At 34.1% G+C, this 13,825-nt stretch overlaps 1 protein-coding gene across 1 annotated transcript in view; it reads left to right on the top strand.

Annotated features, from left to right (window-relative positions):
• Positions 1–9,837: 9,837 nt before the first annotated feature.
• The window catches only part of LOC131045894 (uncharacterized), a 101,833-nt gene continuing 97,845 nt past the window's right edge, over positions 9,838–13,825 (top strand). The window contains exon 1 of the mRNA XM_057979558.2: positions 9,838–10,146. Coding sequence (XP_057835541.2) covers positions 9,994–10,146 — 153 coding nt within the window. The 5' untranslated portion in view covers positions 9,838–9,993. The remainder of the gene's footprint in view (positions 10,147–13,825) is intronic.

Here is a 13,825-nt window from a genome sequence, read left to right as displayed (position 1 = left end):
ACTGGCATCATACAGATGATTTACAGTGTAGTTATACGCAGCCTGTGTATAATCAGTGGTATCAGTGCCTCACCTGGAAGTGGAAGGACCCCTTTGATCTTGTGATGGAAGTAGATTTTTGAACATCAGATGATCATTATTTGTTGTTTTTGGGTCATGTCCTTCTATTTCAATTTCTCCTTAATCAATAAGGTCCTGAATGAGATCTTTCAATCGGTGACAATTACTTGTCTTATGTCCTCTCCCTTGGTGGAAATCACAGTGTTCAGTATCCCTCTACCATGCCAGTTTGACCTTAGGCTCATAGTTTTATAGTTTAGGTAGAGTGACCAAATTTTGAGAAATGAGTTGTCGCAATACTGTTTCAATGGGTTCCCCTAAGGGAGTGTATGTTCATTTTTGCTTTTACTGACGAGGTCTAGGTTCATCATGAGATGTGATGCAACCTTGATTGGAAGGAATATTTGTGTTATTCTGAGGTGGAGGATTTTGTCCTACAAACCGAACCATAGGTCGTGCACTTTGTATGGTCTTGGCATCCACAACCCCATCGTTGACGATATTCTTGTTTTTGTTCCAGAAGCTTGGCTTATCACTATTGAAGCATGGGCGAGGACCATCCTTTGGTTCATTATAGATTTTGATGAGTCCTTTCTTGGTGAGGGCCCGTTCACATTTCAAACCCTTGGTGATCGTATCATTAAAAGAGTCTATGTCTTTGACATCCAGGTGAAATTCCATTTCTTCGTTTAAGTTGGAAATGAATATTTCCAAGAGTTCTCGTTTAGGTAACTGAAGAGAACATCTGCTAGACATTTGACGCCATCGTTGTAGGAATACTGAGAATAGTTCACCTGGTTTTTGTTTAGTGTTGCACAGATCAGCCATGGTGATGTCGCATTCAATGTTATGAGAGTAATGAGCTAGGAACTTCTGGATGAGTTCCTCAAATGTTCTAATGCCACCTGATAGTCGGGAAAACCATGATGTGGTTGTTCCTCCCAAGCTTTGGGGAAAAAGGAGCATTAGGTATGTGTCTTCATATGCCACTTCAAGACAAGCGGAATGAAATTCTCTGGCATGATCGTGGGGATCTCCCTTTCCTCTATATTTTTCAAATTTGGGTGTTTTGAATCCTCGTGGAAAGGGTGGCATATAAAGATTCCTATCAAAAGGATAGGGACAGATGTCATTGAGTGAGAATTGGTTAGTCTTGACACCACTATGAAGTTGTTGGGCGAGATTCTCGACTTGTTGCCGCAACATCTCCATTTCGTTTGGAGGAGGAGGTGGTGGGTTACCTCGAGGAATGTTATATCGGATGGGATCTCTACCTCTTTCCTCTTCATGGCGACTTTGTCTTTCTGATGCTTGTCTTAATTGGGCAAGATCAAAGTCAGAGGGGAGTTTTGCTCCTTCTTGAGCGAGCTTTAAAAAGTGAGCATCTACATTGCTCTTGAGTATTTCATCAAACAGTCTGTTAAAGAGAGGGTTATGCTGGGCCCTTTCTATTGTTGCAGGAGTAGGAGTACTTGGGTTTTCATCATTTGCATTTCCTCCAAGTGCTTCTTGAAATTCATTGAGATTTTCCTCTTCTTCTTCTTCCATTTCTATTTCTCGTTGCCTTGACTGTGATCATGTTTGAGCCATTTTGTTTACAAGATTTTGTTGAAGTTGAGTGAAGACGATGATGAGTTGTTGATGAAATGAAAGATTGATGGTTGGTGATTTGTGTTGCATGTAGATCTCTAGCACTTTTAAGGTAGATGTAACCGAAATTTCCTTCTTTGAATTGCTTGTTTGTTTTGATAAGTTTTGAGGTGATAAGGTGTAGAGAAATCTGAGGTGTGTTACAAATTTAACTACCTAGTAATGAGAGGATTCACTCATGAACTAGTTTTAACCTGCGTAGATGTGTCTCTTAGGATGAGCTTATCCTAGATGTAGAAACAATCTAAAAAGTGATGTGATGTGTTTGATTCAAGCAATATCTAAAAAGAGAACTTGGGACAAGAACCTCTTAATGTTTTGAGAGTTGGAATGGATTGATGATGAAGTGATGATGTATGAATAAGATGATGGATGAAATGTTTTCAACTTCAATAAAAACTTTGTGTCACAAATTGTACAAACTCTACCTCTTCTCTTTCGGGTGTTGGTGGTATTTCTCGAGCTGTGTTGTATGTGATACAGATGTTTGGGAAAAAGTTGGGATTAATCTTACCTCCTTGGTTTTTGTGATAACTTAGAGCTCTATATTGCATAAAAGCTCTGCGATTCAATGAATCTGAATCAAATTCGTTTGTTTTGCCTTGAAGGTAGAGATGCATGTGACGCAGAAAAACTCTATGGAGACAAAGAATTGTCTATTTAGATAAAAGAATTTTCTCCTTTTGATCAAAGCCTTTGAGCTTAATGGTCTTCTTTTCAAGTTGATATTTTGATGATGCTTCTTCTTTCGCAAGATGTGAAGAATGGTCATAAAGTTTTGATACTTTTGTTGTTTGCACTTTGTTTTTGATGTGTTTGGTTGGATGAATACTTTGTTTTTGGAAGTGATTTTCTTTGGATGTTTCTTTGACAAGAAAACAAAGCAAGCACACAAACACAAGAATGTTGCCTAAAAGGCACAAATGAGTATGGGTCTAGATCAACCCAATCCTTGGACTTGTATATGACCCTTCCTTTAGATATATTTTAAGGTGTATTTCCAAAGCCTGAAGTCGGCTCAATTTGCACTTGGTCTTTAAAACGAACACACTTCAAACACTTTTTATCCCTAATGTCAAATGGCCAGTTGTGATAAATTTAGCCCACATCTTGATATTTCTTCGACTTTGGTACTACATACCTTATGAATTCTGCCTTGGTAGGTAAGGATGTGATATACTAAGTCTTGCATGAGCATAACAAATAGATGATCCCTATGATGGGGGAGTCAGCACTTTTATCAAGCCACAAGTGACTTTTCAAAAAGCTATGTTTCTACTCAAGGAAATATGTATGGTGAGTATCTTGGGATCAAAACCATCTATGTTGTTGCACTAAATTATATCGCAAATATCCTCAATCAATAGAACGAGTGGGCTACTACTTAAAGGTGTCTAGTCATGTTTGATGTTTTTGGACATAAGTTCATTCTGTAGTGACTCACTTAAGAGCCTTGTAACTAGTGGTGGGGCCCATATGTCCTTTCGGCCAGTTACACTGTAGGAACAGCTATACCCAAGGCTACAGCTTTCGCTCTCACCTGATTTCTATAGCGGCTCAAAGGATTTACCGCGCGAGGTCGTTCCCAAGAGTGATGTGTCTCTTGGCAGGCCTCTCTTAAAAAGATAAAAATGTTTGAGTGTTACTAACACTTTTCTCTTGCACCTAGGACCACAAAAGCCAAGGGAGAGGATAGTGTGTGTTAGAAGTGGGACCACTCAACCGACTTTTTGCACAAGTGCGCCAAGCACGAAAAACACTTGTTCTTTTTAATCTGCCATTGCAATGTGATCTAACTATTTGGAGATGTTGCTCCAACAATCATGGTGTTCTTTTTTAACTTCAAAGGCAAAATGTGTTGTAATCTAGAAATTGGAAATCCTGGTCAACTGAATTTGAAGCATGTATAAAGAAAAATCATTTTGCCAAAAAGTTTTTAAACAAGTGGATTGTGTATTTTATGTGCACCAAAAATAGAAGTGTGGATTGTAAATTCTTTTGATGCAAGAAAAATAGAAGTGTTGATTTTAAGCACCAAATGAAGTGTGTTTCCTAACTTGCAAGAAAACAAATGTTTGTTTTGTAAAGTTTTAATGCACCAAAGAACAAGTGGCCCTAACTAGAAAGCAAGGAAAGTTTGTTTGTTCAAGTTTTAAAACACCAAAATAAAGGTTGTGATTTTTAATGGTTAGTTTTAAACCTGCACAAACAACAACTGGTTAGTAAAATCCATGTTTAAGGGGGGCTTCCACAAGCCTAAAAACTTTCACTTTTTCGGTTACAAGGTCCTCTGTACAACGTTCTGTTACAATAGCGCTAGTCTGTGTTTGAACAGAAGCGCTATTTAACACAAATGTGCTAAAAGAAAAAGAAAGACAAAGAAGGCAAACGCGTCGAAACAAGGTCAATAGCGCCAAAATAGTATCGAAAGCACCAAAACAGTGTCAAAAGCGCTAAAATTGATACAATAGCGCTATTGTAAGAACAATAGCGCTATAACAACAAGTATCAATAGCACTAGAACACGATCAATAGCGCTAAAGCGCAACCTGTGTGACATTTTCAACATTTAAACATGTTATTGGTTAAAAAAAATGATCTTTTTGGTGTTTGGATTCACGTCGGGTTCACCAAATGATGCGCTGCTAAATGGACAAGGTTAGCAAATAACAAACAACACAAGACACAAGAAATCGTTAGTGTTAGTCAATCAAAAACTAATCTAAATAGGCATATCAAAATAGATACTAAAATCATGCTAATATATCTAACAAATGAAACAAAGATAATAAGGCATCTCCAAATGCCTCTTAGCATTCTCTTAGCTCCTTCTCCCTTGTTCCTCTCCTCTCCAAGTTCCAAAATAGTGTAGCTCTTAGCAGCTTTTTGCACTATGGATGCTTATGGAGGATTGAGATTTGAGTATTTTGCTTCAAATGTAAAATGAAAAGCTAAAATACTAGATGCTATTAAAATGATTGATTTTTAACCAAAATAACAAGATTTTAGTTTGCTATGCTAAATGCTCTCTAAAATGCCTATAGGTTAAATGCATACAAGTTTTCAGGATCTGGATTATGAAGAAATGGGCTCTATTTATAGGGAAAATGGAGCAATGGATGGTTGAGATTGAGTAATCTCAACAAGGGTCGGGATTGAATGATTTCAAATCCATGTGAGGGCTTTCAACCCAATCCTAGGATGACAAGTGTCAATGTGAGATAGGTTGAGAGGAGAGGGAATAAGCATGAAATGCTTGACATGACCTTGGGAGTTAAAGTCAAGGTTAGTTGAATGAATAAACTCTTTATTCAAAGAATAAAGCTTTTATCCAATGGATAAACTCTTGTGCAAATGTAAAAAGGATAAATATGGTCAAAACAATAAATGTTTGGGGAGACAAGTTTGAAATAACCATAAATGGTTATGTAAGAGCCATTAGTGGTCTTGGAAGACTTTGGGGGTTAATTTGTCGAACACACAAAACATTAAATGCTTTTCAAAGACTTTTGAAGTCTTTGAGAAGTGACTTCATTTTTCTTAGGAATGTGACAATAATTAGGGGATGGATTAGGCTAATTAGGAAGGGGTTAGAAGAATCTAGAAGGGGATTAGGTTTTGCAAGTGGATTTGGTGGGTGAGGGAAAATAGGATTTTATTAAAATAAAAATTCATTTATTTCAATAAATGTGTGCAAGTTGCATTTGTAGGAAAATGCAAGTGGGGGGGATAATGATTTAAATAAATGTTTTTATTTAATTTATTTAAAAGAGGAATAGAGGGATTTTATTAAATAAATAGATTTTATTTATTTAATTGATTTGAATTTGATTTAATGAATTAATTAAAATAAATTGAATAATTTATTTAATTAATAGAAGAATGTTTGGGGATAAATTAATTAAATATTAATTTAATTAACTGATGGCTAGTGGATTTTTAATCAAATAAATAGCGAATATTTATTTAATTAAGCTCGACAGATTTGTGTGACTACAATGTTGTTCTAAGCAAAGATTTCACAGTCCCTCCTTCATGCAATTATTTTGATGCATTATTAAATGAGAAGGGGGTTATTAATCATAACATGTCTTCTGACCTTGAGGTACCTTTGGCTATTGAATCTGAGCTTCCCATTGTTCAGATTCCTTTACCCTCGAGATCTCCTTTCACCTCTCCTTCAAAACGGGGTCATAAGCCAAAGTCTTTTAAGATCCAATAGGAGATTGCTGCTGGTATTCAGTCTACTCTACTCTCATCTCCTAATAATACTTTCAAGAAGAGAAAGAAAAAAAAATAGTCCTCCTCTAACTAGGGCCACTGCTATTAAGAGGAGTTTGTAGGATTCATTTAACAAGGGAAAGATCTCTCAGGAGTCTACTCAAGGAAAGATGGGAGCCTCGCTCTCCCCTTGAAGCCAATGAGGATCATTTCTTGGAATGTTAGGGACTTAAATGCCCTTAACAAAAGACACTTGATTAAGTACCAATTGGATTTAATGAAGTGTGATGTTGTTGTGTTTCAAGAAACTAAGTTAAGTTGGTCCTCTACTGAATCACTATTTTCAGCTTGAAAGATTTGGAAATTTTGTGCCTCTCCCTCTCTGGGAGTGTCTGGGGGGCTTTCCTTTCTTTGGAATGATTTTAATCTTGATTTGTCTTTGGTTGCTTCTTCTAGCAATTAGATGTTAGCCTTGATTAAAAGTAGATCTTCAAATACCAAGTTTTGGCTTTTTAATGTATATGGCCCCGTCTGTATCTTGGAGAAAAGAACTCTTTGGGAAGATTTGATTCATATTTCTTCTCCTCTAAAGAATAGCTTGGTAATATTGGGTGGTGATTTTAATGCCATTTTGGATTTGGAGGAGAAGTTTGGAGGGATTTTGCATAACATTAAGATTATTGAGGACTTTGCTTCTTTTATTCAGAATATGAGTTTGATTGACTGTAAAACTCAAAATGGTCCCTTTACTTGGACCAACATGCGAAAAGGTTTTTCTCAGATTGCTAAAATAATTGACTATTTTCTTGTTTCAAAAAATTGGATAGAATCGACTTTGGAATTTTTTTCTTTAGTTTTGCCTAATTTGGGGTCTGACCATTTTCCAATTCTATTTTACATCTTTGAAGATAGAGACTCACATAAGATCCCTTTCAAATTTGAGCCTATGTGGCTTCGGGATCCTACATTTTTACCTTTTCTTAGGGATTGGTGGTTGTCTGCGCCTTTCTTTGAAGGTTCTAGAATGTTTCGGCTCACAAAAAAATTAGTCTTTTTAAAAGGAAAAATTAAAGATTTAAATTTCTCTCATTTTAAGAACACTTTTCTTGAGAAAGGCAGTTCTATCATTGTTTTATGAGATATCTACCATATGTTTGTACAAAATGAAAATTGCAACTACGTTGTAGTCCCCACACAAGACTCACATCTGATGCAAAGGGCTAATCCTTATTCTAGAGAACTCTTTGTCATCTATACATTTTGTTCTTGAAGTTATCTTATTTAAATTTTACAAATGTATTCACATGTTTACTCTATAATTGAAAGATATATAAAGGATATTGCATAACTCTTCTTACTTCCAAGTATAGTTTATCATTAAATAGATAATCTAGAAGGTTGTAGCATCTTTAGTTTATTTGAGTGTAAGAAGGAAAATTGAGCTCTCAAAGAATTGTTATCCTTTCAAGTAGAAGTTCACTTTTCACCCTCTACAATGGGCATATGATATAGTTTTTTTTCTTTCTTTTAACAACCATTTCAAATAGTTAAACTTTATGCACATCCACTATGACAATGGCATGCAACTAGCTTGATTGAATCTATTGACATAATACCATTGCGTTATCAAAGGCAACTTTTCAGATTACTTACATTGATTTCTGTAGTCCCATTATTTACACCAATCAAATTTATGTTGCAAAAAATAACCAATGAAACATCATCCATTTTTGTATTCCAAACATATATTTAATCGAAGTATCAAGACATAACCAAGTAAACTAATTGTTATATATAACTAATGTACTAACACATAACATGTAAAATTACTAGCTATCTAAGTTACTTTAGTTTATCTAACAACTATTTAAACTAGTTGAACTTTATGCACATCAACTATAACAATGACACATAGACTTTGTTGACATAATACCATCAAACCATCAAGATGAATTTTGAGACTAGTTATAGTGATTTTTGACAATCTTATTATTTGGGTACTAGTCAAATTTGCACTATAACGAATAACTAATAAGCTTACTGGCCAACTATTATCTATTTTTTATTTTGAACATATAACTTAATCAAATTGCTAAGACATAACTGAGTAAATTGGCCACTACATGCAACTAATTTATTAAATATTGTTGAGTGAAGGCTTAGACTCAAAGTCACTAGGACTTCACCATTTACTACCTTTATTCATATACTAATAAATTTAAGATGGAAATACCTTGTTTTCACTCCAAGTCTTATGAGCTTAAAGATTAATCAAACTATTAACACATTTAAGTAAATTAAATACTTTTCAAAAATATTATAGTACATGAAATCCTAGTCTAGTTAGCTTTTTTATCCTTTTTACTATCAATACAAACAATCATTTTTCATAATCCAATTGCATTATACACAAATCTAACCTAAGTATTTAACTTAGGTTATGTTTGCATGTCCAAGATCACCCTTAGAACCATGATTTTTATTATTTTTAATTGCAAAACTCAAATTTAAATATTTAGACAACTTCTAACTCTATTCATAGCTTAGTCAAACTATTAACACATAATTGAATTACATACAAATTTTCAAATATATTGCAATAATAATAAAATTTTACTATACAATGCATCTTTCAATTAAACTTTGATATTTAAGGTATATTAAACTATCTCATTTTATACTAGCTTAAATCAAATCTATTTGATCATTTATTTTCTTCACGTGCTATTATGTTCAATCCCACTTAATACAAAATTTTGAATCTAGTTTACTTGACTTTTAAAATCTCAATTTTTTTTATTATCTAGCTCAAAACAAGAATCATTACCAAAATTATATCAACCAATCTAATTTAGTCACTCTCAAAATCTTAAAGATGTTTTATTATCCTTGAGAGTTGTATTTTAATTCTTTAAACTACCTTCTAATGTCTTCTTTTACTTTATTCAATATATAAAAACAAAAATCTTTTTTCAAAATTGAATATTTTAAAAATAATAATTTTTTCAACAATAATATATGATTAAATAATCTAACCAAAAAAACCACAATAACAAAATTTCAAAGCTACACCAACCACAAAGACATCCCTAAAAAAAACCTTCTAAATTTAAAAAAAAAAATCCTTTTTCATATTGAATCTTCTACTATAAATCTCAATTCAAATTAATAAATAATTACTTCTAATAACTTCTCTCCATCGTTAACATGGTGTACAGTTGGAATCAACTTCTCTCTACCATTACTATAATGCATAGTGGCCATCAACTTCATTAAACTCTCTGTTGTACAGAACAAATCGACTTCATTAAAGTAAATTCTTTGGTGTATAGATGCAATGGACATCTCTACCATTAATATCGTGTCCCTTGAATTTAATTTTGTGACATCAATTGACTTTCATAAGTTACTTTGGCAGTATGTACGAGGTAAAAATCTGGAAAAATATTCATGAATGCCAGGCAGATGTACAAGTGGAGAAAAGTGGAGAATGGTGGAGAATATCGTACGTGTGAAATCTGTCTCTGAAATACTTTGCAAAACCATAAAACTAGAATGTATGGGGAAGGTACTGTACATCTTTTAACTTTGCCGCCATTAAAGCAGCAAGCGAAGGAACAGCTTTCTAAAACATGAGATTTTTTATATTAAAAGTTCTATTGATAAAAGATAATCATCTATTTTTAAAAGTTTTTAGTGGCTAAAGCACTAATTGCAATTGTTCGTAATAGATCAAAAGCGGACCAAGAGTCGCCATCATATGACATTCAAATTTCTCCTATGTTGGATTTAACCATTTTAAGCTGATTAACATAATTAAAATCATTTCATATTCGATTAAAACCGTAATCCATGTAAAGCAATCACATCAATATTTTACTTTTCTTTCTTTAGTGATACTTTTCTTTGCTTAGCGAGGAAGACTAAGCCAACACTTTTTCTTCGAGAAGTTTGATGTTTTCTTTATAATCTATTAAGGGCAGATTACAACTGTGGTTTTGACTATACAGTAGTGCAAATGTTGTGTAGACTTATTTGAGCTTGAAGATCAAATTTGCAGATATGTGTAGTACGAGGAGAGATGCCAAGAAATCTTCAGGGCAGTGCAGTAGGAAAAAGGGTTCCCGGGACAACAATGTGGCAGAAATGTTCGAGGAAATGGTGCTCAAATGGACTCTCCAGGATATTATGAATGAAAATCTCTATGCCCATAAGGTCAGAGATATATAAAACTTAATGTTTTTTATGTTTAAAACTGCATGTTTTTTTCTGAGAATGGGTGGGTTGAAGTCCGGAATTTATTCTCATTCGTTAGGTTTTACTTAAAGTAGAAAAACTTGTGGAGATGGATGACTGCTTTTTTTTCCTGAATTGAAAAGTGAAGTCTAACTTTTAAGTCTATTTTTTAAAAATTGAAGTTCAAAATGTACATAGAAAGTTAGTCCACAGAGTTAGAGATATATCTGATTATATCTCTGATTTGCCTGATGGTAAATGAAGAGGCTATATGTTTGAATTCTGAGAGGTAGAGTTGTACGAAACTATAAGAGAATATATCTTCAAATTATAAATAGATAGGTTATCACGATTTTTCAGAACAACGTTTGAGGAATTGGTTCTCCGTGATATCACGAATATGAAGAGGTTATATGTTTCAATTTTGAGAGGCAGAGTTGTGTAAATCTATAATGAATAGTATATCGTCAAAGCATAAAGCGGTGACTCGTGGTCCTAGTTTTCTGATTAATAATGTGACAAAAATATTTGAAATTGGTGCTCAAATGGATTCTCCATGACATCATGAATGAAAATCTCCTTGTTCGGAAGGTTATATATAAATGCTTTTTGCAATTTATTGTCAATTGTTAGGTTTCACTTAAGTAGAAAAATTTCTGGAGATGTATGACCCTTTTTTTTTTTTTGCCATGAATTGAAAAGTGAAGGCTAACTTTTTAAGTCCCATTTTTTTAATGGAGTTCAAAATATACATGAAAAGTTAGCTTAGAGAACCAGAGATATATCTGATTGTTTTGATTATAATTGGAGAGGTTATGAATTCAAATGTTGAATAGTATAAACATATAATAGAGTATATATCTTCAAATTTTAAAGAGATAAACTAGCATCTTGCTTGGAAATGATTTAATCAAAACAAAATTAATTGTTGGAATAAGATTGAGAAAACAACAAACAAGCCTTTGAAATGGACTTTTTCTATCTTCTCTCTTTTGATAAGTTCAAAACATTTTAGATTGTTGTTTTGGGAAGGAAAGTTTTAATATTTTTAAATCAAATATTTCAACTAAGTATGGTAAAATAAGTTAAAAGTATAATATATAATTTGTATATATGTTACATTTATTCAACATTGCAATGTAATTTACTATATTAATTATTAATTTGAAATTTGAAAGTATTTTGTATTGTATTAAAAAAAAATGTATAATAAGCATTTAAATAAAAAGTGCATTTAATATGTTTGATAGATATCAATATGTATTTTACGTCATTCATATTGGTATGCCAATATGTTATTAGCTGTATTATATTTTTTGTTATGATTTTTTAGAGGGGTTTGTTTCTTGTATTTACTTTGTATTGTTTTGAGATGTACTAATCTATCATTTCAAATTCCAATATATATGATCTCTATTATAAATACATAACTTTACTACCATGTCAATTTAAATTGTATTCTTTATACATATATAATCCATGTGTATAATATGTATATGTTTTTGATTATGTGAAAAACAGGTTTTGAAGGGGCCCCAAAACCCTTTACAACAAATTAGAAAAGAGATAAAACAAGAAAGGCCTAGCTAGAAAGAACATAACAACAAATAGAAACAAAAAGCCAGCAAGAGAATCAAAAGTAACAAAAGGACAGCACAACGACACCAAAGGGACAGCCTAAGCACAGGACAACATAATTAAGATAAATTCTTAAGAAGCTCCACAGCCTCTTTCTCCAGCTGAACCATCTTCCTCGTATTCGCTTGGGTTTTTTTACCAGGTCCAGTAGCCACACCTTCAGGGGTCAAGTCCTTGTCCTTAGAAATATCCATTGTATTCTTTTCCAACTGGATTTGTTCCAGTTTACTGATCAGCACTCTGAAATTATCTACTGAAGCTTTCAGAATTTTGTGACTTTGCTCTTTGATCTTCTTCAGGGTTTCCTCATGACTGTAAACCCTCTTTTCTAGTTCATTGAACCTAGCCTCCACAACTTTGAATTTGGAACCATAAGCCTCAGTAATGGCCTCCGCATCGCTGATGTCTTTTGTTAATTCTGTCAAATTATCAAGCAAAGAACTGAGATTACCCGTCCCGATAGCTTCCAGAATGTCCATTTTCTTTGAAGAGGCCTCCTGTTTAGAATTCAAACTTTCAATCTCCGAGTAGACCCATTATATAACCTTATAAAACTCCATCACCCCATTCTTCGCAATGTGAAGCATAACTATGGGAGAATCATTGCTATCCTTATTGAAGTTTGAAAAATCGACATTGTTCTCCAGGGTTTCCACATCAACAATTGTGACTGTCTTTAGGAGGCAGAGTCTCCCCTTCCACCACATTCTTTCCCTCTTTCTCCACACCACAAATCCATCTATTAGGAGCTAAAGGAGGAGAAGGGGCCTTTGAGGTACCAACCTCCTTCTCTGGGTTGATATCAGTGATAGCTGGACTGTGCTTAGTTTTCTTCTTAGGCGGTGGGGTGGCATTTTCACTTTCAGTATCCATACCATCATCATCCTCATCATCTTCTTCAAACCAACTGTCCTCATCCTACACCTTTTTCCTATTTCCCTTAACCCCTTTGCCGGAAATCTTTCTGCCAAACCCAGAAGCCATATCTTTATCCTTCCCCTTTCCGGTTCCCTTAGCGGGGGTATCCATGTCAAAATCACCTTCCACTCCGTATCAGACCCCTCATCTTCATTGTCATCTGAGTTCTTCGACTCCTCTTCCGAGGCAGAAAACTCAGTGATAGAGTGTTGAACAGAGGTGGCCTTAACATGATTATATAAAAGAAACATTAACCCTTCATGCATGGGCGGATTGCTATCTGGGTTAGCCCTAAAATCCTTTATACTAGTGTTCAAGGAACAATACAGGTAGAAAGGAATTGACACCATATCTTTGTGGTGGAAGTGATTCAAGTACACAAAATGGTAGCCATAAACATGAGAGTATCTACCATCAAGAGTGACATATTGCATCACAACAAACAAAACCCATCTCCATATCTTTTTAATCACCTTTAGCGAGTAATAGGTCTTGCTGGATTTTACTAATTTGGCTTTCTCAGAGTCTTCCTTTGGGAACCGCTTAATAGCCGCCTCTGTGAGATTTCTGTCCCTATAGAATTTTCTGCCCTCCATTGGCATCCCAGTAACTTCAGCAATCATTCCTTCATCAATTTACACCTTCCTTCCACCTATGGTGATTCTGCCCTCCTTCCAATTCATCATGAATAACCTTGTAACAGTGGGGTTTTTGCCAAGAATTTGCTCCATATACCCATCATTTTAGCAGCTTCCAGAATAGCCCACGCTTTCAGCTTCTTCTTCCATTCGTCACAGGTAAGCGGTTCAATCCTCTTCCTGTTGCCTCCCATAGCAGCCACAATAGAGTTTTTATATGTTACATATGTTATTTTGAGGTATATAACTTTATGCAAACATATGGACATGCATGCATATGCATAAAGAAATAAAATTCTCCTAAGTTATTGGTTTGGATTTGGTATGAAGATGTGATAATTTTTTTTGGACTCAGGTTTTTTCATACAAAAAAAAATCGTAAATATATATACATATTTACAACCTAAGAACATGGACTAGTTCTTAATACTACATAGAATCATATTATAAATAGTCACTATAAA

This window comes from Cryptomeria japonica, chromosome 7 (assembly GCF_030272615.1).
Source record: "Cryptomeria japonica chromosome 7, Sugi_1.0, whole genome shotgun sequence".
NCBI lineage: Eukaryota > Viridiplantae > Streptophyta > Pinopsida > Cupressales > Cupressaceae > Cryptomeria > Cryptomeria japonica.
The sequence above is the reverse complement of the archived record's forward strand: the minus strand, read 5'-3'. Positions and strand labels throughout refer to the sequence as shown.